General features: G+C 48.3%; 1 protein-coding gene across 3 annotated transcripts in view; it reads right to left on the bottom strand.

The window, feature by feature from the left end:
* RBFOX2 (RNA binding fox-1 homolog 2) overlaps positions 1-21,065 on the bottom strand; it is a 174,269-nt gene extending 153,204 nt beyond the window's left edge. For all 3 annotated transcript variants that reach the window (XM_056340177.1, XM_056340181.1, XM_056340174.1), the window contains exon 1: positions 20,597-21,065. In XM_056340177.1, the coding sequence (XP_056196152.1) occupies positions 20,597-20,794 (198 nt within the window). In that variant the 5' untranslated portion in view covers positions 20,795-21,065. The remainder of the gene's footprint in view (positions 1-20,596) is intronic.
* Between the last annotated feature and the right edge of the window lie 974 nt (positions 21,066-22,039).

Below are 22,039 nucleotides of genomic sequence, written 5' to 3'. Positions count from 1 at the left end.
AAAGGAAACATTTCCTCTCATAAAATGTGAAACATGATTGTTTTTTAGCACAACCACCCCTAAAAACTTGGGATTCAGAGGAGAACCTCAAATTGTGTGTAAAAAATAAGGACGTGGTTTGCAGAGAAATCCGTGCCTTGAAGGTGAAATACAGATAGGATACAAAACCAGATACCACATATGGAGAGATGGTAGGAGAAGATTAGGACCTGGGAGTCCAGGCAGACTTCAGCACGGCTGCAAGGCAGAGACAGATATAAACACAAACCTGCCAACAACCCTTCCAGCAGCGAAAAGGCCTGCGCCCACCTAAGCTGCGGATGGGAAAGCCACAGGGCCACCCAGTCTCACCAACCCACAAAACTCCAGGAAGCCTGGCACAGGTGGCTGCCCCCTGCCCCACTCCCTCGAACACACACGGTGTGGGGTGCCCCCAGGCAGGCACAGAAATGAGTTCATCACTGGGTGCTGGCAGGGTGCCCCAACACAGGGAATTCAATAGCAATGGCAGGCCGAGAACCAGTGAATAATTCAGGCACCCCGCTCACTTACACCACTTCGAGGAAAGACAAAGCCAGCCTGCATTGCTTCCAGCCACCCCACACACGTGCGCTCAGGGTCAAAGTGGGAAGACAGTGCACAAGCAGCCCGTGAGCGTGCAAGCCCTGTGCTGCCTGGGAGGGCTGCCCGCTTGCCAAACCGTGCCACGCTGGCAGGCGTCGGCGAGCCCAGTCTGTTCTTACCACCAGCAGGAGCGGAGTACGGACGGGCTACACAGCACTGCTTGTTCCCCTCGCACACAGCTCCCTGTGTCCCTCCAGGAAGGAAAAGCCACCGGGAGGGTCATGTGCACTCCATCAGCCCAGCTCCCAAAGCTTAAAGCAGAAGAGGACGGAGGCTAATCTCTCACAGCCACCGGTCTGCCCTAGGAAAGGCTAGCTTAGATTAGTCTGACAAAAATAGGAAAAGCTGGAGGGGAAAAAAGAGGGATAAAGGAGAACAATTTAAAAAACTGTTCGGGATATGAAAAAATGTTAGCCTTTAAAGTGACAGAGTTACTGACTCAACATTGCATCACACAGCAGAGGAAACTGCTTTTGGAAAAAATTCTCTATGCCGGTCAGTAATATCTACTTAGGACCAGGAGCACTGAAACACTGGGAAGAGTCTCCGTCTCCTCCACCCAGACTGAGAACAGACACTGATTACAGCTCAACACTACAGAAACACAATTTCTTCTCGCCACCGCTAAGAATGGGAAAACCTCAAGGGCAGAAAGTATCTCTGGATTTCCTTCCTCTCCTTTCTCCAAAAATATATTTAATGCTGAAACTGTCCTGCCAGATCTTGATTCTCCAGGCCAGAAGAGACCTGGCTGATCAACCCAGCATTCTGGGTGCTCTCATTTTTAAGGAATGCCTTCCCCAGCACATGCTGTAACACGGCAAAAATACTTCCAGCATACAATGAGGCTGCTCCCTCCTCCTCCAGCCCAGCAGCCAGCTTTGCCCAGAGACCAGGTACCCCACATTATCGCACTGGCTGGAACAAAAGCACACCGAATCGGCCAGGGCAGGAACAAACAGTGGTTACAGCAGCCAACGGCAAGATGCAGAGCCTCACTGCATACCGGGCAGCTGATAACAGCACTGAGTCAGTCTTCACCGTGAGGCGTTCTCCCCATCGTTTCAGCTCTCAAGGACTTTCCAGCCGATTCGGGGCCAAGCACCTCACACACAGCAGCACCAGCACTGTCCCAGCAAGCCGTACTTCCCAGGCGTTGCTCTGCAGCTTACAGACACTACAGCTCAAGCAAACAGCACGTGCAATGGCACTGTACAAGGCTAAGCAGGTGGAAGTAGATTGGGTCCACTGTGCCCAGCAGGAGCCCCAGGTGGAAAAGAAGAGGAAAAAAAAAGAAAAACCAACTCATTTGCTTCCTACTCCTTTTCCTACATAGGCAGACGGACAGGGCAAAGCACCTTAAGCACAGATGTCTCTCCCATTATAGATCTCCCTAGGGCCTGCCAGGACTTAAGACTAGTTTAGCAGACAAAGAATCCCAAACCAAACGTGAAACCCCAAGTAAATCCTTGCAAGTCTGGGCTCTAGCTCCAGCAGCAGCTTCTTAATCTTCACTGCATTTTTTATATTTTTTAACTTTTTCTGGCACTCTGCTGACTGTCATAAAGGTAATGTATGGAATGTACAAATCTGTAGCAAAAACCATGCAGAGAGAAAACCTTATATTTCAGCTGAACACAAACTTGGTACACAGTGTATTTAGATCATGCCTTTTGACACTTCAGGTCATACTGTACAAACACCTGCAAACCAGTGGCTCTTCCTTTGTAAGCAGAGGTGGGACAAGAGAGGGGGCAAGAACAATATGAAGTCCCTCCATCTAAACCTCTTATTCCTTGTAACAAACAGGAATTACTGCATCATTAGATTTAGTAGCAGTACTTAAAAACAAATCAGATTTGGTGAGAGGAAAACAAAGCTATTGACTCCTGACATTTGCAACTTCAAGTATATTAGACCAACTCCTCCATTTATATTTAGTATACCAGTAAAGAAAGCAGCAGTGTCTAATTAAACAGCTGCAGCATAATCTTTACTGAGGGATCAAAGGCACCAGAAACCTTCCCCTTCCTGGTGCCACGGCTCCCTGGGAAGCCAGGCTCTTGCACGCTGCAGAAACCACCCCAGCTGAGTGAGTCACTGCTGCTATCCCAGTGGGGCATGATCCAGAGGGCAGCTGGAAACAGCTGCTGGGAGATCAACCGGAACAGGGAGAGAAATTCAGGCAAGGTCCCGATTTTGCCTGCTCCAAGAGAATTGTTTTATTCTTCTCACTTTGTCTGGACCACAAGCCTCCCCCATGCCTCCTGGGACCGTCTTCCTATCAAAGGGGACCGCAACCATCGTTTCAACTTCACCAACACCACAATGGACTCCAGAAGCACCAGGGAGGGACTCCTGAAAGAGCTCCTGTGCAATGAGGTCTCAGGCCAATTCCTAGCACCAGGGAAAAGGAAAGCAGCACAAACTGGAGGGGACAGAAGGTTGTGATCTGAGGGTGCAGGGCTCTGTCAAATACTGTCAAAGCAGTTTTTGGTATCCCTAAGTTTTTACAGAAGCTGCAGAATTACAGTTCTCACCTATTTCCCCAACTCAAATCTTTCAAGGAATTTACTGATATCCTACAAGTGCCTCACTATAAAGTATTGTTTTTCTCATGTTTGCACTGAGCATAAACAGTGCTGGCATGTCTTGGGCACATGCTGCCCAAATTCAGTGAAAAAACCCCCGAAGGACGCAATTTCCCTTTAGCTTTAAATTCACTACGAAAAGCATGAAAACACAGCATCTGCCACACGACCACACAACAGCTGCAGATACACAGGGGTCTACACACAGGTCCATAATCAAAATGTTTTGGCCTGTGCACAGTAGTGCACAAGAACCAGCGAAGCATCCTGAAACATAACTGACCTCAGTTTTCATAACCAATCCTCCTCACTCCAAGAAAATTGGTATTATTTTACATCATTACATTCAACCTATAGGAAATGGCAAAATAAGAACTGAGGAAGAATATTTACAGAGAGGGAACAGCTGGAAAGGGGCTAGATGAGTATCTTCAATGTGTATAAAGTTTTCCAGCTCCCTCTTTCAGTTCCTGAGCCAGCTGATAGTCACTGCACAGCACTGCACTGCGCCCAGCTACAAACATGAATCTCAACCCTGAGACTCCCTCTGACAATCAAAGGAAGGGTGGGAATCTGTCAATGAGCCTGCCCAGGTGGAAATACAACATATTCAGCCAAACCTCATTACAGGGCATCTCCGGCCTTTCTCTCCTCTGCTGCTTGCTCACCACGACAGCTGATCTATCAGTCACACTGCTCATCAGCACGCAGCCGCCTGTCCCCCACTGCCCACACCCTCCCTGTACACTCCTCAGCATGCAGCAGTAATTGCCTTTCCTATTAGCCCACAGCAACAACAGCTGCCATGGCAACTAACAATGATTTTAATAAGCATGGTCTGTTTTCAAGGGCAGCACACGCGTGCCGGCACATAAGTGTGTTGCGGACGCACACCGAGGGGAAGGAGGGCCTGCCATCAGCTACAAAGGCAGAGTTGAAAACGTGGCTGATCAGAGAAACCACAGATGAATAAATGTTTATCCCCCTCCTCTGCAGGAGGAGAGGACAGCCACTCACTCCTAAAGCTGTATGGGTATGAGAGATAGACAGCGATGTGGTGGTACTAAACATGCAAAGGGCTCTCCTTGCAAGAGCCACGGATGCTGCCCAGGTGACAGAAGCAACATGCAGCTGCACTGTGGGTACAGCGTGCCATGCCAACGTGTGCAATGCTGCTCTCAGCACCAGAGAGAAAGGCACAGCAAGCACTCAACACCACCTTCCCTCTCAAATGGGCAGCAGAGGCAACCCAGCTTTTTCAACAGCTTTTCTTTCTACAACACTACCAGAATCTCCTCTCAGGTCATTCCCCAGATCTCCTGTGCTCCAAAAAGTCAACATGCAGTTACTGGTGTAAAAAAAATATATATATATCAGTATTAAGGAGAAAAGTTTTGCCATCGTTGCTGTGCGCACACACAGAAAAATCCTTCTGATTCACTGCTTTACTTCAGCCTCCCAGTGTCTGGGGCTACCTGTCATGGTCTCAGCTACAAACAACTGCACCCACAGGCAGGACCTTTCCTGCACCTGCACCATGCCAGCATGTCACAGCTTCCCAGGACACCCCAACTCCCCCGGCAGCTGCTGGTGCCTTGTGTCCCTTGGTCCCAGTACCAGACACAGGGGTCAGGCCTACGGTACCTCAGGCCGACCTGCAGATCAGTTTACCACGGAAGATGCCGTTGCTGCACACAGAGTGAAATTGTGCATTACGGACAAACTACTTCAACACCTGGCAGGACCCAAAAGGCACAGTCCCATATCCTTCCCCAAACAGTGGGTTCACAAGCCATCCCCTCCTCTTCAACATGACCTAGCAGGCAGAGAGCCACCACAGTGGAGTCAGCTGGATTTAGTGATAAACTCCTCTTTGGCATTGCTAATTTTCTACGGGATCGCAAAAAAGAAACTCTGAGCCAAATGGAGAGCAGAGAGAAAGGATCACTTCTTTCAGCAGCTGCTGACCACCAGATCAGCTTAGCCTAGAGGTAAGGTTTCACACCATGCACGCCAACACAGGGAGTCACTACACAGGGGCTGTGCCTGCTGTAGATACCCCACAGACACAAGCCTTGGTGGCCCACAGTAAAGGGCTGTTATCAATCAGACCAACCCACACCAGGTGGCCTAACACTGCTCAACCCAGTAATACTGACACAACATTTGCAAAGCTTAAATTTAATACTACTATTTTTTTCAAAAGCCTTTTGAACCTTTGGCTTAATCAGTTGTTTGTCATCCACTCATCAGCTGCTACAAAGGGACACTTTCTGCTAGGCAAATTGCACCAACATCTGTAAACTCTGCATGAAAAACTTGAAGCAAAGAGACAAGAAAAGCAAGCATGGCACGGCAAAGCCCAGATTTCCAAACCTGCTGCAAGGCTAAGCACACAGCATCATTCCAGTCTCACAAACTATGCTGACTCATGGGAAAGGGCATTTTAAAAAAAAAAAAGGAAAGAAATCTGTACAACCTTTTTCCACCATAACACATATTTTGCACAAGCCTAAAGAAAATATGAAATATCTCTAACAATGGGATGCAGATCCATATATGTATCTAATTTTAAGTGAATTTTGGTCCCGGCAAAGATGCTGTAGTTAAAATGCTACAGAGCATATCTTCTGCGAACACAGCAAGCTGACGCAGTACAAGATGCTGCATGAAGCTCACCATACGTTCCAAGGACCATCCTTAGATGGAGTGGGCAGCAATTAAGCAGGGAGGCCACCTAGTTTAAACTAGGGGAGGAAGGATGGCCCACTGAACCCAGTGCTCTGAGACTTCTGCTCCTGCACAGGTGACCTGGTGGTGTTTCATTCCTCTTGCATTACCTTGCACCACACTTTTCTTCCTAACATGAATGTTAAGCAATTACATGTGTTAGGATTTAAGAAGGGCTCAAATCTATGGTAACGGAGGCGAGGCTAAAGAATACAGCGATATTTAACTGTTAAAAACAAAGGATTAAATTTATGAACAAGAAACAAGAGATGTGTTTTGATTCCTGTAATGCTATCTTGAACAAACTGTGGATACATTAATCTCTGGCTAGCCCATACATGACAAAAAACCTCACTGCTACCTGACTTACTCCATTGACTGAGCCACACTGGAAGTGGTGGAGGAAAAGGATTTCTGGGAAACTTCTCCATTTGACACTGAGCAGTGACTGTGAACCTCTCCCCCAAGAAATAGCATGACCTCACTTTGCTGTACACCCTCCCTTTCCAAGCAGCACAAGAAAATGATGCTCCATCCTCAGCAGATTCATTGCTGCCCAGGGGGTTAAATACAGCAGCAATGAATTGACCAGTCTTGTTAATTCAGTTACATGGAAAATCTGTAAGCAGAAGCAGAAGCCATGACAATACTATTAGAGGGCTCTGAACACAGCATTGTATAATTTGCTTTTGGTTATCACTACTAACTGTGCAAAGAGGAAGAACTTCTCCTAACAGACATTTTACATTTTTACTATTGAAGCTCTTCCAGGTAAGAAGTTTCCTACAGGCACATAATTTTTTTTTCTACCCTGCCAATTAGCTTCGCAAATAACATGCTGAATTAGCATTTGACCAGACACACTTCCAGCAATTCCAACCCAGGGCTAATTTAACAGTAGCCAGAGGGGAAAGCCCATGCCATCACCAGGGAAGGCAGCGTCACCTGCCCTGGCTCTGCTGGAATGGAGCAACCTTTGGGAGATCAGGACATGGTATGACTCATTGGCCCTTCCCACTGCAATCTTGGTTCCAGTGCATCTGTTTGAACACAGCTCATACAAAATTCGTTGTAATTTTTTCTAGCAACTTCATGGAGATAGTTACCTCCATAACCAGCACTACGCAATAACCATCTGCAGGGAAGTAGATTGTCCAGAGAATGAAGCTAACCATCCAACAGCCTCCATACCCCAGGAAAATCCATACAAGACAGAAAAATACTTACCCAAGAAGTCAAGTTGAGAAGTTATCTTTTAAGAAGTTATCCACTACTTAGTGTGATTGTATTCATCATCAAAACCCTGCCCAGGAAATAAGGATTTCTCTGCCTCTGACAATGGTAGGAATTCACCCATGGAAGGGGAACAATGCCACATGTTTACTCCTGCCCAAAGGGCCCAGAGATTTAGGGACTGTCTTAAAAATCCTATTCTGGAAACAAAAGTAAAGATTGCTAATCCCAAAACCAATCAGACACATCTACAAACCTCTGAATCTTAATTACAAACTCCCAAGAATTCAGGCATTGAGAAACTGGTGACCTAGAATAAGAAACTGCTCAGGAGAACGGACATAAAAACTGTATTTCAGACTAACCCTGAGGATCAACCAAACCACACAAGCCAAACAAAACACTTGATACTACCATGTGATCAAGGCTGGTCAGTTTGTCCACTGTATTACACGTTTTCCAAAGCATTTGCATCACACCTCTTTATCAAGCACCAAATCCAAAGAAGCAACCCCACACAATACCTTATAATAAATATGGGAGCCCAAGCAGAGAGATTTCATGCTTACTTAGAGACATAGACTCAAGAGTTCACAGAGGAGCTTGCTAATGCCTTGTCAGCAACAGTGACAAAATAGCTGAGACCAAGCATCTTGGAAAATTTCAGTGCACACAGGAGTCAAAAACACCTGTCTCCTACACTTCCCAAGGACAGTCTGGGACAGGCATTACTTTGGGCAGACTGTCACCCCATTCACATCATAACCAGAGTTACTCGCTCTGAGGGAACAGGATTTGCCTGCAAACCCCAGAGCAACAAATACTAAAATCCAACAGAAACAGGAACATTTTTTATCATAGGATGAACCAGACCTAGTGAAGTACCATCCATTCCCCATCTACCTGTTAAAATATGCAGACTGGCTAGTCTTTTCGCTATAGAGATGCTTCAGATTTTCAGATGCCAGCATGATAAGGAAGAAGAACCTGAGCACCAAAGATGAAAAATAGCAGCTGGTACAGAAAGGATAGAACAAATACAGAAAGCATGAACAAATGCTATATGGAATGCTACACTGCAAAGAAAGCCAATCTCCCTATCAAACTCCAACATAGCTGCCAAATGCTGCCCCACAAAGCTACCAAGACTGTGAGCTACTTCTATGGTAAATGCCTGCAGTAATCATGAGTTCCAAAAATGAAACAAACGCCAAGCTCAAAAAAAAAAAACAAAAAACCCAACACACACCACACAAAAAGTATCTTCCTGTTTTCACTGGAAAGGTCATGCCTATTTAAGGAAAACTTCCCAAGCCACATGGACATGCTCCATCTACATCCATCAACTAACAGCCCCAAGTTAAATGTAATCACTCATCAAAGAATTCCTAGTCCTTAAAGGAGTCACGATCCAAGATGCTAATCCAACCCATGCTCCTCCTAGCATCCAAACCAGCCACAAATACCTGATACCACTCAAGATGAAAACATCAATTCATTGATCAGCAGAGGAGAAATCCTTACTCAACCCTTTAAGCATTGAATAATAGGAGGAAGAGAGACATATGCAAAGTTTTACAGCACCTCCATCCATTCTAGTTAGTTAGCATCTTCCCCATGGGAAACACCCTTGCCCAGGAGAACCTATATATTGATCACAGTCTGGCTGAAATAACTCAGATATGTTCTCACCCCATAGACAGAGAGGTTTCAGGTCAGAACATGAAGCATCAAGAATTCTTAGTGGTGCCGATTTATGATTTACTGACAGAGAAAAGTTATTTTTCTGAATCTGCGGTATTTGGCACTAACCATGTGATGCTCCTGTAGAAAGAAGGCAGAAGAGATATCAGGAAAGACTGTGAAATGCATCAAGTCTTTTCTGGAAGCATGCAATCAGTGGAGAGAGGCACACACAAAAAAACACAGACCTAATTACAAGCATCGTATGAATTTCCTGGCACAGGTACACAGACACATATATCCGATAACTGGTCCGACGACATATAGTCAAATGCCAGTCTCACTCTCATTTACCATATCCAAGTCCATCACAATAGTCTAGTTCTTGGACAAGACTAACTCACAGATGAGAAGGCACTGGAAGGAAGGAAGGATGGACAGATGACGTGATGGTTTTGGCTGGGATAGAGTTAATTTTCTTCATAGTAGCTAGTATGGGGCTATGTTTTGGATTTGTGGGGAAAAGGGTGTTGATAACAAAGGGATGTTTTAAGTACTGCTGAGCAGTGCTCAGACAGAGCCAAGGCCTTTTCTGCCTCTCACCCCACCCCTCCAGCCAGCAGGCTGGGGGGGGCACAGTAAGTTGGGAGGAGACACAGCCAAACAGCTGACCAAAGGAATATTCCATACCATATGACATCACGCTCAGCATATAAAGCTGGGGGAAGAAAGAAGGGGGGAACATCTGGGGTTATGGTATTTGTCTTCCCAATAACCGTTACGCATGACGGAGCCCGGCTTTCCTGGAGATGGCTGAACACCCACCTGTCAATGGGCACTGGTGAATGAATTCCTTATTTTGCTTTGCCTGTGCACATAGCTTTCGCTTAAACTGGCTTTATCTCAACCCATGAGTTTTCTCCCTTTTAATTGTCCCCCATCCCACCAGAGAGGGAGGGAGGGAGCAAGCGAGTGGCTGTGTGGTGCTTAGCTGTTAGCTGGGGTTAAACTATGACAGACGGAAACACCACAGTTAAATCCCACTGTAACCCTCTTTATTTGAAAATCAAAATCCACAGTTGGTCCACTTTCTTTTTAATTCCCCTTCTCCACTGAAGCTTTCTCCAGCCCATGGCTGATGTTTAACCATGACTTAGACAACACTGTTCACAAATGCTGCTATCACCTGCTGCTGAATCCATCCCACCCTAGCAAATGGCCTTGCCTCCACTGTTTGCGACTGTGACCTCTCAGACAAGCTCTCACAACACGAGGCACTGGGCATGCAGACCACCACTCTTAGGGAATGCAACTAGCCAGGAAGTCAGAAATTTGCAGTAAGTGTTTTGGTATAAAAGTCACAAAGAAAAAGCTGTTAGATCCAGCTGTGACATTAGCAGATGCCAGGTCTCCACTGGATTTGTGTGAGCACTGAAGAGGCCTCCAGCCTCATCACTTCTCCCTCACTTGAAGGCAACAAGAATTCCTAGAGTAGATGCTGAGGCACAAAGGCGGCACCGCCAGGTTGGCCTTTATCTCCTCTTGGTAAAAAGCAGTGGGATGGGGTGTTTTTTCCTCCCCTACAGTTTATACTACTTCCAGTGTAACAGTCTGACAATCCTGGCAACAAGATAGGGCATCATCTGGCCCAAAATCCTGGTCTTGTTCTCCAGGGCTCTCTGCAGATGACAGAGCCCCAGCCATACAGCACATTTCTGGTCCCCCTTTTCTCAGTGCTGTACTCAGCTAAGAAGAAAAGAGAACAGAACTGAGAACCCATGAAAAAAAGCAAGAAAAAGCAGGCAGTGGTGGGATGCATCAGGGGCATGTTATTCAACAAGAAAAAGGAAGGAGATAGGAAGTCCGTGATCACCCAAGTGCTTTTGACCCAAGATACCTGAATCCCAAGTAGCAGGATTGTTTTGCAGCCCAACGTGTCACAAAGCCCCCCCAGCAAAACATGCCTTAGCTTGCCTCCCTCTAACCCCACAAGCACCCATGCTGAAACCTGTGTCCCCAGGAAGGGGGAGAGCTGCCAGTCCCCCATGCAGCCAGTGCAGGGAGCTGGTTCCTGACTCTCCTGCATGCACAGCAGCTTTTCTGTTTGCTAACAGACCGAAATATGCTTTTAACTCAAAAGGCAAGGTAGCTACCTTCTATCCTAAAACAGCGTTTCAATCGCAAAAATCGAGGGCTGTGGATTAAAAAATGCTAGTTACAGCCACCCATGCAACTTCCACTGTTTCCTCATGTGCAGGGACATTACATCAAATGAGGCTTATGTGCTATTTTTGCCTGACTCCTGCTTTGTTCAAGCCTAGGAAGCACTGTCCTCTGAGCAGCAAAAACAGCTGCAGAAACCAAAAGGTATGTGGGTTTGTAGTTAAAGACAAGTGGTATCCCTTCTTAAAAAGTTAAGATTTCAAACCTCATCTTCAAAGGAAGGTTTTGCTGTGATGATGACTAAGTTACTTACTTCAAGCTTTTCCACTTTTTTTCAAGACAAAGACAAAATTGCTTTATATTTGCCCAATATGACACACTTAAGGATCAGTATGTGGAAGTGGTAAGTATTCATATATACAGTGGGAGTTGTGGAGAGCTGTAGATCGGGAACTTAAACATAACCAAAACCCTACCAGCTACAATAAAAATTACAAATAAAATTTAAAAAAACAGGTTGCAAGTGTCATTTTTGCAAAACTGGTCTTACTACCAGTACCTCCATTCCCCATTTCTACAAGTCCCCATTTCTCTCAGGAAAACGGCAAAAATAAGATCGTTAGTATCCGTGAAACACCCACACTACACTGGTGAGTACTGTGGAAGAGACCATTAAAAAATTAATAGTTTTGCATTCAGTGCAAGGTTTAGATTATCTGCAGTAAATTCTGTTTGGGGTCACACATAAGATGAAAAGGAAGAAATTAAATATTTAATAGCTCTCAGTCCAAAACCTGACCTCACACCATTTTAACTGATAAAAAAACTCCCGCTAGATTTAATAGCGCCTCAGCGAGCGCTATCCATTTGATGCTTTTATGGAGATGAGATCATCTCTATAAATATCAAATGTACAACCACATAATTAAGACCCTACACGGTGCCTTCTTGTCACATTCTCCTGCTGGGTACTCACTGGGTACGAGCTCCAGCCCACACCATGCTGGACGCACCATGTATTAAATCTCCCGCGGTCCAGCCCACTGCAGCACTGGCTCTCCCTCTGGCACATTCTCTGTCTCCTCAACCCTCTGCATTCAGGAGGCAGGTCCCAGCAGCCTTAGACCACCCAGCACAAACACCAGCTCTCACAGCACTGCAACAGCATAACACACCTCTTCCTAAAACTGGAGCATCGAGGGCATTCTGTGTTTTCACACACTTCAACTTCCACTCCTGGTCAAAACAAGTTACAGGACAGGCAGGAGCTTTAGAAGTCAACTGATTTCTCCTGCTGGCTGCCCAAGAGACATTCAGATTTCAGCAAACCAGCAGGAGTGATATGTAAACTTTACTGCCTCAGTTTCCTCCATGATCCGGATCATTCCTGAGGCTGACATCACACAGAGTCCTGCTTCCTGCTCTGATACATCCCACCAACCCCAGGACATCTGCCCATACCATGCTGCCAGCTTCCACCTCCTTCTGTACACCCCATGGTTCAATCTGCTGCAGCAACAGCCTAAGTTTCCTCCCTGAACAAACCTTTTGCATCTCCCCAGGTTGCGTAGCAGGGGCCACTCAGGAGAGTGGAAGTAGCATCACTTAGAGAGAGTGATCCCTTTAATCCCAGGAACCACCCCGAGTCATTCCAAAGCTCAGCTTCAAGAGTAAGAGAAGGGAGAAGCACCTACAAAACATACTCCATCCTGGTCCAGCTTCACTACAAGGCTACACAGGACTTTTAACATGAAACAAGGATAGGAAAGAGGCCTCTGATGGACCTTCTCTCCAGGACAGGAGAGTACAAAGGGTAATGGAGAAGCCCTTTAATGCACGCACTTCCCCTCATTTGTCTTCCCACAAAAAGCAAGCAAAGCCACAGAACAGAGTAAAAACAAAAAGCCGGGCAGCAATGGCTCAGAAGCACCATCACGCCGCTGGGACAGTCACGCCTGGCTACGCCGTCTGTGGAACCGGGGCCCCGGAGAGAAGGCGCCCAGGCCGGCAGCAGGCAGAGCCCACAGAGCCCAGCCTTCCCCCGGCCTCACCGGAGGGTGGTGAGCAGGCTGGAGGAAAGGCCGCCTTCCCACCCATCGCAGGGTACTGGAACGGCAACCGCAAGCAATAAATTATAGGCCTGGGATCCCAGCTACAGCCTCCTCTTAGCCCACACAGCACTAAACCAAGGCTTTTAAGTGATGCTTTGGTGGGATTTTCTTCCCAGGCATCACCCCCGACAGTGACAACCACCCCAAATGTCTGCAAGAATATCCTACAGAAATAGCAGGGGAAAAGCTGTGCAGAAAGCCTCAACTAAAAGAGCACACTCTGATCCCTTGAAGAAACCTGAGCTGGATCCAGATCCCAGGGCCTCAAAGGCCTCTGGGGAAAATATTTTGATATTTGTAACACACAGCAATGCCACATAAGGTTGCTGCTTTAGCCTCTCTATTAAAGGAAATTTAGCTACATACAGCCAGAGGGTAAGAAGTGCTGACACATGGGGGCTTTTCTGTCCCCCCCTTAAATGGTACAGGTTCTTCCCCATCTCTATGCCAATACCTGGCATTATTGCTGAGGCAGTTATGAGCGGATAAAACCCAAGAAAGTCACACAGAAAAAGCAACAATTGCTTCTAGCCCACACTTTCTGAAGCAAGCACCCAATCTTCTTGCACAATGAATTCTCCTAGACAAAAGCAAACACAAGCAACAGCCCCAGAAACAGCCACTTCAAAAACATGCCAGACCGAGTCCCACTGTCCTACCCAAGAGATGCAAGTAAAAGATCTCATGACCTCTTTTCTAATCGGTATGAATCACAAGTACACTCTGCCCACACTCCAAAGGTTAGGAGGTGGCAATGGTATATAGCTGACTGAACACCAATGTCGCACCAACTGAGCTGGCAGAAACTGCCAAAGTTTCCTGCTCTGCCCAAACAGATGCTAGATCCAGCTCAAGTTCAGCTGTTGCCTCTGATTAAAGGGGAAGGCTTTTGTATACAACCTTTCCCACTTTGCAGCTACTTAAATACATCATATTATCGCTAAGGAGTCAGCATCCCGTTTCCCTCAGTCCAGCAAGACAGCTGCCTGGGTAGTTTCGATAGATGCCAGCCATATGCACGTGTGACAAGCCAAACAAGAGGAATTGGAACGGTTCCCAAGCCTCTTCCCAAACACCCCAGAAATCCTCCAGAACCAAGAACACAGGTTAGAAACTTCAACCTACGATGGGCCCTTCTCAGCAAAGCCCAGCAGGCAGCAAAGGTTTTCTGCAGGAGAGGTGCCCTGGCACGGCTCAGTGGAACAGCTCGGCAGAACCCTGGCAAGAAGCGCTGCAAGTCAGGACGCTGGCATGGTCCAAGCCTGGCGAAGACTGTTTTGTACAGCCCCTGCCATCATTGGGCTTGGCTCCTACAAACATCTCAAATTCAACCCAAAAACTGGAGGTGCACTCAGGGAAGTGAAGTGGAGGGAGGGGGAAGCATGCCGAGGAAAATATATACACATCTTTCAAACTAACATGTGCCTGAATTTATAAAGATTGCTGGCCAAATTAAATTTACTGGAGAGCAAAGGGAGTTAAGGCCCAAAATGCAGTCAAGCAGCTCTAATCCCTAAACATCGGGATTATCTCATGACAGCTACACTCCAGTGTCCACTCAATACCCCTGTAAAAAGTAAATCAACAGAATGCTTCAATGAACTGGAACTCGTTACTTCTAATTGCTATTCTTACTTCACTTCTGGACGTTCCTCTGATCCCTCAGCCACCGCATTTCAAAAGCACACATACACACGGAAGGTCAAGTAATATCCAAGATGAGCAAATTAACTAAGCAGGTTTCCAGCCGACCAAAACACTTGCCCTCCTCTTGCTTGGTATGAAAACTAAGGTTTGCTCCACCCCACAAGAGAAGTCAGCAGCATAGAGGGATAGGTTTTAAAACCTCTTCAACCAATGCGATCCCTAACATTTTCCAAAGAGGCAGAGGTTCCTGTGCAACAAACCAAACACTGCTAGTGACAGGCTTCTATTTTTCCAAGCTAACAAGAGGTATGTCCTTCAGCAGCAGTCTCCAGAGGGCAGTGGACCACACACAGAATCCAGTTCAGGTCCATCTCAACTTCAGTTTGGCTTCCCTACCACTAATGCAAACGAAGCAGTTTTTATTTTATTTTATTTTACCACTGCCTCCTTTGCGTCTCCATGCATCTCCTATTCCTGTTGCCACCAACCTCACCACAGCAGAGCCACTGAAAGCCCTCAGTACAGCCACAATAAACCATGCAGCTAACAGCAACACAGCTGCCAAAATTTCAGTGACCAGCACTTCTTTGAGACAGTCTTGAAAAGAGGCGTGAACCTCCAAAACAAAAGGGCAAGGTGGGAGCCCTGCTTGCTGCACCATTGGCAGGAAAAGCCACGAGGGTACTTCACAGGACATGCATGGGAGAGAGGCACACTGCTCCAAACTCAGCTAGGTGGGCAACCTTTTAAAAACGCAAGGGAGAGCCCGGCCTTTCTGCAAAATGCCAGTGCACTCATGTTTCTAAACAGGAGTTCTGAAAAGGAAAAATAAAATGCTTATGTCTACAGCTGGTACACATACACAGAAGGAAACCATTTCCAACAGAGCCAGACCTCTGTTCAGCTTCCAACCTCAAAACCACAGCCATCACCTTTAAACACAAACCTCTGAAATCCAAAGAGAAATACCGACAGAGCCTGGAAGGGTGCTAAAGAATCCAGAATACTTTACTTGGGCTTTCCATTTTCCTGAATATGGCAAGAAAAGAGTCAACATTAAAGTGCTCTCAATGTCTCCAAAATCCCAACTTTCAGTCTGCTTGCCAAACCTTTTCTTTGAACTGCATTTTCTAAGTCTTCCCAGACTATGTCAGGTCTAACTCACAACACTCAAATATTTTCAAAAAAGCAAAGGACAAAAGCAAACAAAAGTAACAACAAACTTAAAGGTGATTCATTATGTCTCATCACATCAGCAATAGTCTGTCCAAACAGCATCCCAGGAAACCTCATCCTGGATCCAAAGCAGGCGTCAGCTTCTAAAAACTGGAACTTCGTTTCTTTTTTAGAATATCTTGTATCCCCTGCATTGCTCTGCATCTCTTTACAAAGAGAACCATGCCATGAATAATAAGAGAGAAGAAAAAGCTAACCTGATTACACAGCTTTTCCCTCATTTACTGGAACCATCTACTTACAGAAGATACTCTCTTCTGTAAGATTTAAAAATACAGATTTCCATAGGGTCCCCATAGCACAGAAGCTGTTATTTACTGTTCCCTTCTCAATTACAGTCCCACTCAGCCCTATTACTTCTAAAACCCAAACCCATCTTGGGAAATTATCAGCAGACTGATTTCTTGCCCTCCTCTGGAGCACCATGAACGGGTGAGGACACTGTCTGCCATGAAGCACCACCAGTGTCCCCACTCTCCCCTTTCTGTGGCCTGCTGCTGTTCAGGGTTTCCAGTCTTCATGCTGGAAGAAGTCAAGCTGGCAGAAGGTATTACAGACCATCTTCTGGCTCTCAGTAGGAAGAGAAACCACAGACTTTATTGCGGAGCAAAGACTTATCATCTATTACATCATTATTTAGTCACAGGGGACTGATCTCAACACTGTTAGTCATCTTTATGAACCCTGTAAAGACATGCCTGAATGACAATACAAAGTCACCACTCATCACTGCCACTAAAAGTTTACGTGGACTTGATAAGGCATATACCACAGCTACACTAACTGTCTTCCCTGTCAGCCATGCTCATGGTTGCAGGGGTAATTTCCCCAAATTCTCAGGGATCCTGAGCACACAAGTCATTCACGAAAGAGGAACAAGAATCAGCTCTGTTCACACCTTGCATCTAATTCCAACTATGTATTACCTCTAGGTATAATTTTAATCCACTAACCAGCCTAGGCCCTATAAAAAAGTTGAACCAAAATTCACCTTGGGAACCGAATGGAGTCGATGAACTCATTCAACCCCACACGGAGGAACTGGAAGATATTTTAACAATTTTCTTCAGCAGCATAAGCTGGCTGATACACCTCTAGGACCTCAGTGGGGAAGACAAACAGCACCGTGGAATTACACCTCTGACTGCAGCTCCAAAGAGAAAGAAGGGACACTTCCCAGCTAGCCACAACATTTCTGGTCTTTCATCATGCAAGGAACAGAGGAGGAGAGAAATAATTGCAAGGGTGCGTTCTCCTCCATCTGTGCAGCAGTCAACCTCTTCTGACAGGCAGCAAATACAGCTGCATTAACAACTGCATTTCAGTGCAGTTTCACAAGTGACTTACACCAATATAACGTTTTTTTCTTCCTCTGTTAGGGACTATTTTTACCAAGATCAGCAAGCTGATCCAAATGATTCAACTCATCCAAGCCAGGAAACACAGAGCAAGCTAGTTCCTAGCTAGTATATATATACAGTTAAAAAGCAGCAGTACCTTTGGGGCCCTTTACCTCCAAAGCTTGCAAGTATATCCAAACACTTCCAGGAGACCTTCCTGGTCGGCGGAATTTTATTTTTGCCACTTATGGACCAGAGGGAGCTAAAAAGTAGCAGTATGTGCTGGTCCTTTTCCTCCCACGCCACGATTAACTGAAATATGTCCCAGAAGCAGATAGCAGCCATGATCCGATTTGTCCCAATCCCAACTCAAGCAGCTTTACACCACCCTCCTAACAAGATCAGCACTGGCCAAACACCATTTATCCAGCCTGATCAAAGATGGATTAGATAATGAAACCCTAACTGCATAAGCTGTCTGAGCATGCTGGCCTGAGACAGCAGAAAACAAGAAGCTCACTAAATTTAAGGGCTACTTTAAGCTTTAAGCCACACTTCGCCCCAAGTTCTTAATAACTAGCTACTATTTTATCTTCCTATAGGCTAGCTTCTATATTTCATATTAAGAGACAAAAAAAGGGTATTAGTTTTACAGTTGCATTCCTAATTTCTATAGCTAAATTGTTTATTTCAGCTTCACAAGCTGTGTTCACACCCTGAACCACTGGTAGGTAGGGGTTATGCAAAGAAACTGTGGCAAGTGTGGCACCCCAGGATTCCTCGCTATCAGCCCAGGGACATGAGGTCACCAAGTTTACACAGCAACAGCCTGTGGCTCTGGAACAGGAAGTAGAAAATTGACAGGATCTGCAGGAAAAACAAGGTACAACAGTTTCTAGTGTTATTTCCAGTTTCCAGAAAGCCTCTAGTACATGGAGGGGGGAAGCGGGTAATAATAATAAAAAAAAATAATAATCAAAGAATAGGGTCTTTATTCCTCTTGTAAGCATTATGTACAGTCAAACGTAAGGAATTTACTAAAAAGAAGCTGTTATTCTAAAATAAGGTACTTCAAAAGAATATACCATCTGAACAGAAACCTTCATGAAAGGCAATCTTGTGTTTTGACTTTTAAGTAAAAAGATAACAAATTTCCCAAACATTAAAGAACACCTTTTTCCTAGCTCTGATATTATTTGCAAGTATTTGGTATTTCTTGGTTACAAACATGAGAAGATTCTCCAAATAAATAAAACACCCTTTTTAACAGTAAAAAAAGCCAAGGGAAACTTCTGGACACACACAATGGCATGTGTGCGTGTGTATATACGTACACGTTTATTTTCATCTTTTATATTGAAAGATTGAAAAAACCTTTTCCATATATACATAAATATTAAAATTACACTAAGAATACCAACTACCATATGGAGGTCCCTGTCTAAAGAACAGTCACAGACTATAAACACACGACTTTAAAACTGGACTCTACTAGCTGCACTTCTCCATCTAATTTCTCCACTGTTTGCCTGTGTTTGACATGGAAACAAAACCCCAACTTTCCACTAAAATCCACAATTAATCCATACTACCATTACCACCAGCACTACACATCGCTGTGCACACACTGCTGTAGCCCCATAGTCAAATGCTGCAATCTTAACAACCTGTACTATTCATTGACCAGATAATAAAACACTGTCCTCAACGTAAACATAGAAGGGAGACTTTTACGTATACAGAAATCATACTTGTTTGCAATTAAAAAAAAAAAATAAAATGGAATTTTAAGACTCTTTTGTTAAGCCAGTTCAAGCCCCTCCCTGGGCAATTTTCAGTTGATTTATCACCGGTTTACATCGACACCAGCCAGTTTAACCACTAACTGCAGGTAAACTGGTGCACCTCCTGTAGCTATGCAGAACCTGTGCCTCAGACTTGGAAGAGCTGGAAGAATTTCATGTCACCATGTTCAAGCACTCATTCATAATTCCTAACAAGGCACAATATATAAGCACTCCCTCAATGCTGAGCATCTTTCTCCTTGCCATTATATACATTGTCTGAGTCATACTTGACACCTACATGTGGGAGAAGATACTACTTCAAGGAATAAAGGAGCACAGCATGGTTTTTACTGGCCTTGCGGGAGCACAAGCAGCATCACTCGGGTGTGAAGCTCCAGCCTACATTCTGCTCACACCATCACGCTGGGGAAAAAGTGATGTTGTAAGGTGGAGACACTGCCACGAAAAGCTGAACATCAAACAGAACCACAAACAAAACCCTCCAGCTATAAGCTATTTAAAAACAAAATAAAATTAAAAAAATCTTGAGCGTGCAAACTGGGGACAGCCTGGGAAATAAGAAGGAAAGACCACGGGCCAGCATTCGGCGTCTGGATGAGAAGCATGCTGGAGAAGACAGGATGCTCCCCTTGGAAACTACCAGCGGTGTTTACGAACCCAAGACAAGGTGAGAAGAGAAACAAGTTCAGGTGAATAAATCACACCGCCTCCCAAGACCTGCGATACACTCCTCAGGAGAAAGGGATGCAAAAGGCCGGCGCGACTGCCGTAACAACCCACCCCGTACAACACCCAGACAAAGGAAAGCAGGAAAGCCCTGGCAGCATCACCCCACAAACACAAAAGCGAACGCACCTGGAAAGCGCAACGCTTTGGGGACGATCGAAACGTGCCGGCCGAAGGCGACAGCACCGTAAGACCCCGCCGGCAGCCCCCGTGCCAAGCGGGATGACGGCCCCCCGCCGCCCCCCGAGCCCCTTCCTCCTCCCCAGGCAGCACCCGGGTTCCTCCCGATGGCTTACGAGACCCGAAGGCGACAGGAGCGCGCCACCCGCCGCCACCCCCCGCGCCCAGCCCCGCCACCGCGGCCTCCCCACGGTCCGCGGCCTCCCCACGGTCCGCGGCGGCGGCGGACGGCGCTGCCCAGAGCGCCGGGCCCAGCGGCGGCCCCCGGAGGGCCGCGGCCCCACGTGCTGGGCTGCGCCCCGGGAGCCGCCCGCCTCAGGCCGGGGAGCCCCGGGCAGGAGACCCGCCGCCCCCCTCGCTGCTCCCGGCCGCTGCCGGCGGGGGAAAGGGCCGCACGCCCGTAAGCAACGCGCTGAATCCCGCAAACCGAAATGAAACGCGGCCCGGCCCGGCCGCCCCCCTCCCGCCGAGCCCCGGTACAGGAAAGCCGGCGAGGGCCCGGCCGGCCCGGCCCTGCCCGCTACCTGCATGCCGCCGCCGTCGGCCTCCGCCTCCGTCCGCAGCCGCTTGCTGTGGCCGCCCTCGGCGCCGTCCCCACCGGGCATGGGCTGCTCCAGCTCCGGCTCCCGCTTCACGCCGCGGGCGGCCCCCGCGCCGCCGCCGGCCAGGAGCTGCGGCTGTGGCTGCTGCTGCTGCTGCGGGGGCTGGCCGCCCTCCGCCATCCGCGCCGCCGGAGCCCCGGCCGACCCCGCCGCGATCGCCCCGCTCTGTCACCGCGACGCCCGGCGCTGCCGGAGGAGGAGGAGGAGGAGGGCGAGCCCCGCGCCGCAAGCAGAGCAGCGGGCGCGGCGGGCTCCGACCCACCGGAGCCCCTCGGTCACGGGCTCGGCGGTGGCTGGGGAGGGGCCGAAGCCCCTCGGCAATCTCCGGAAACGCCGGCCGGGCCGCCGGAGCCGCGCGACCCCCGCTCGGCAACCTTCGGCGCTGGCGGCGGCGGGCGGGGCGGGGGCGGGGCGGGGGCGGGACGCGGGGCGGAGCGGGGCCGCCGGGAGGCACAGGCCGCCGGGGGTCGCCGCCGCCGCCGCAGCCGTCGCCGCTGGGCCGCACGGGGCGGCGGGAAATGGCCGCTCGCCCGCCCGCCCGCCCGCCCGGCCCGGCCGCTGCAGCCGGAGCCGCCTCAGGCGGCGTCCGCCCAGCCCCGCGCCCGGGCTGCCTCGTCCCGCGCGGCCTGGGCTGAGCCGCGAGCGCGGCGCTGCGGGGGCCGCGGGGGCGATGGGCGCGGGGCTGGGGCGCGAAGGCGGCCCGGTCCCCCCTGCCCGCGCCTGCCGGCCTCCTGGCAGCGGGGCCGGGCCGAGGCGCGGGCGCTTCGGGCCCCTGCAGCTTTCAGCGGCCCGCGGCGGGTGCGGGACGCTTCCCCCGGCAGGGCCGGGCGGTCACGCTGGCGCAGGGGTGCAGAGCCCCCGGGCAGGGCCGGTGCCCGAGCCCCCGCCACCGCCGTGATCCTGGCCGGGTGGTGCCACCGGTGGGGTTTCAGGGGCTCTGCCCATAGGGAGCCGTCCTGAGCTGAGGTGGATGGGGGGTGAGGGGCACTGACTTGATCCCCTGCTCCAGGAGCATCCAGCTTCTGGGGGTGTGCTCCCCAGTGCTGTACCTGGTGCTGCCTCCGCGCACCGCGACCTCCCATCGCTCGCCGCTCGCGTCCTTTCTGGCCTTTTTCAGGCCTCCCCTGTGCTGTTCTGGGCAGCTCACCCTGGGACTCTCTCACAGCCCCAGGCTGCTTCTGGTTTCTTGAGAAAGGAACTGATCTGCTTTCTGGTCCCAATAGCCTCCATAGGTTTCTCTGGCATTTTTATATATAACCTTTAATTTGTTCTGCTGCAGATGACATCCAACCAGAAGAAGACACTGCACCAGTCTTCAAAAACCTAAAGCCTGTTCATCAGCCCTTTTGTATGTCTCCATATTTT

Source organism: Falco biarmicus, chromosome 5 (assembly GCF_023638135.1).
Source record: "Falco biarmicus isolate bFalBia1 chromosome 5, bFalBia1.pri, whole genome shotgun sequence".
NCBI lineage: Eukaryota > Metazoa > Chordata > Aves > Falconiformes > Falconidae > Falco > Falco biarmicus.
The sequence above is the reverse complement of the archived record's forward strand: the minus strand, read 5'-3'. Positions and strand labels throughout refer to the sequence as shown.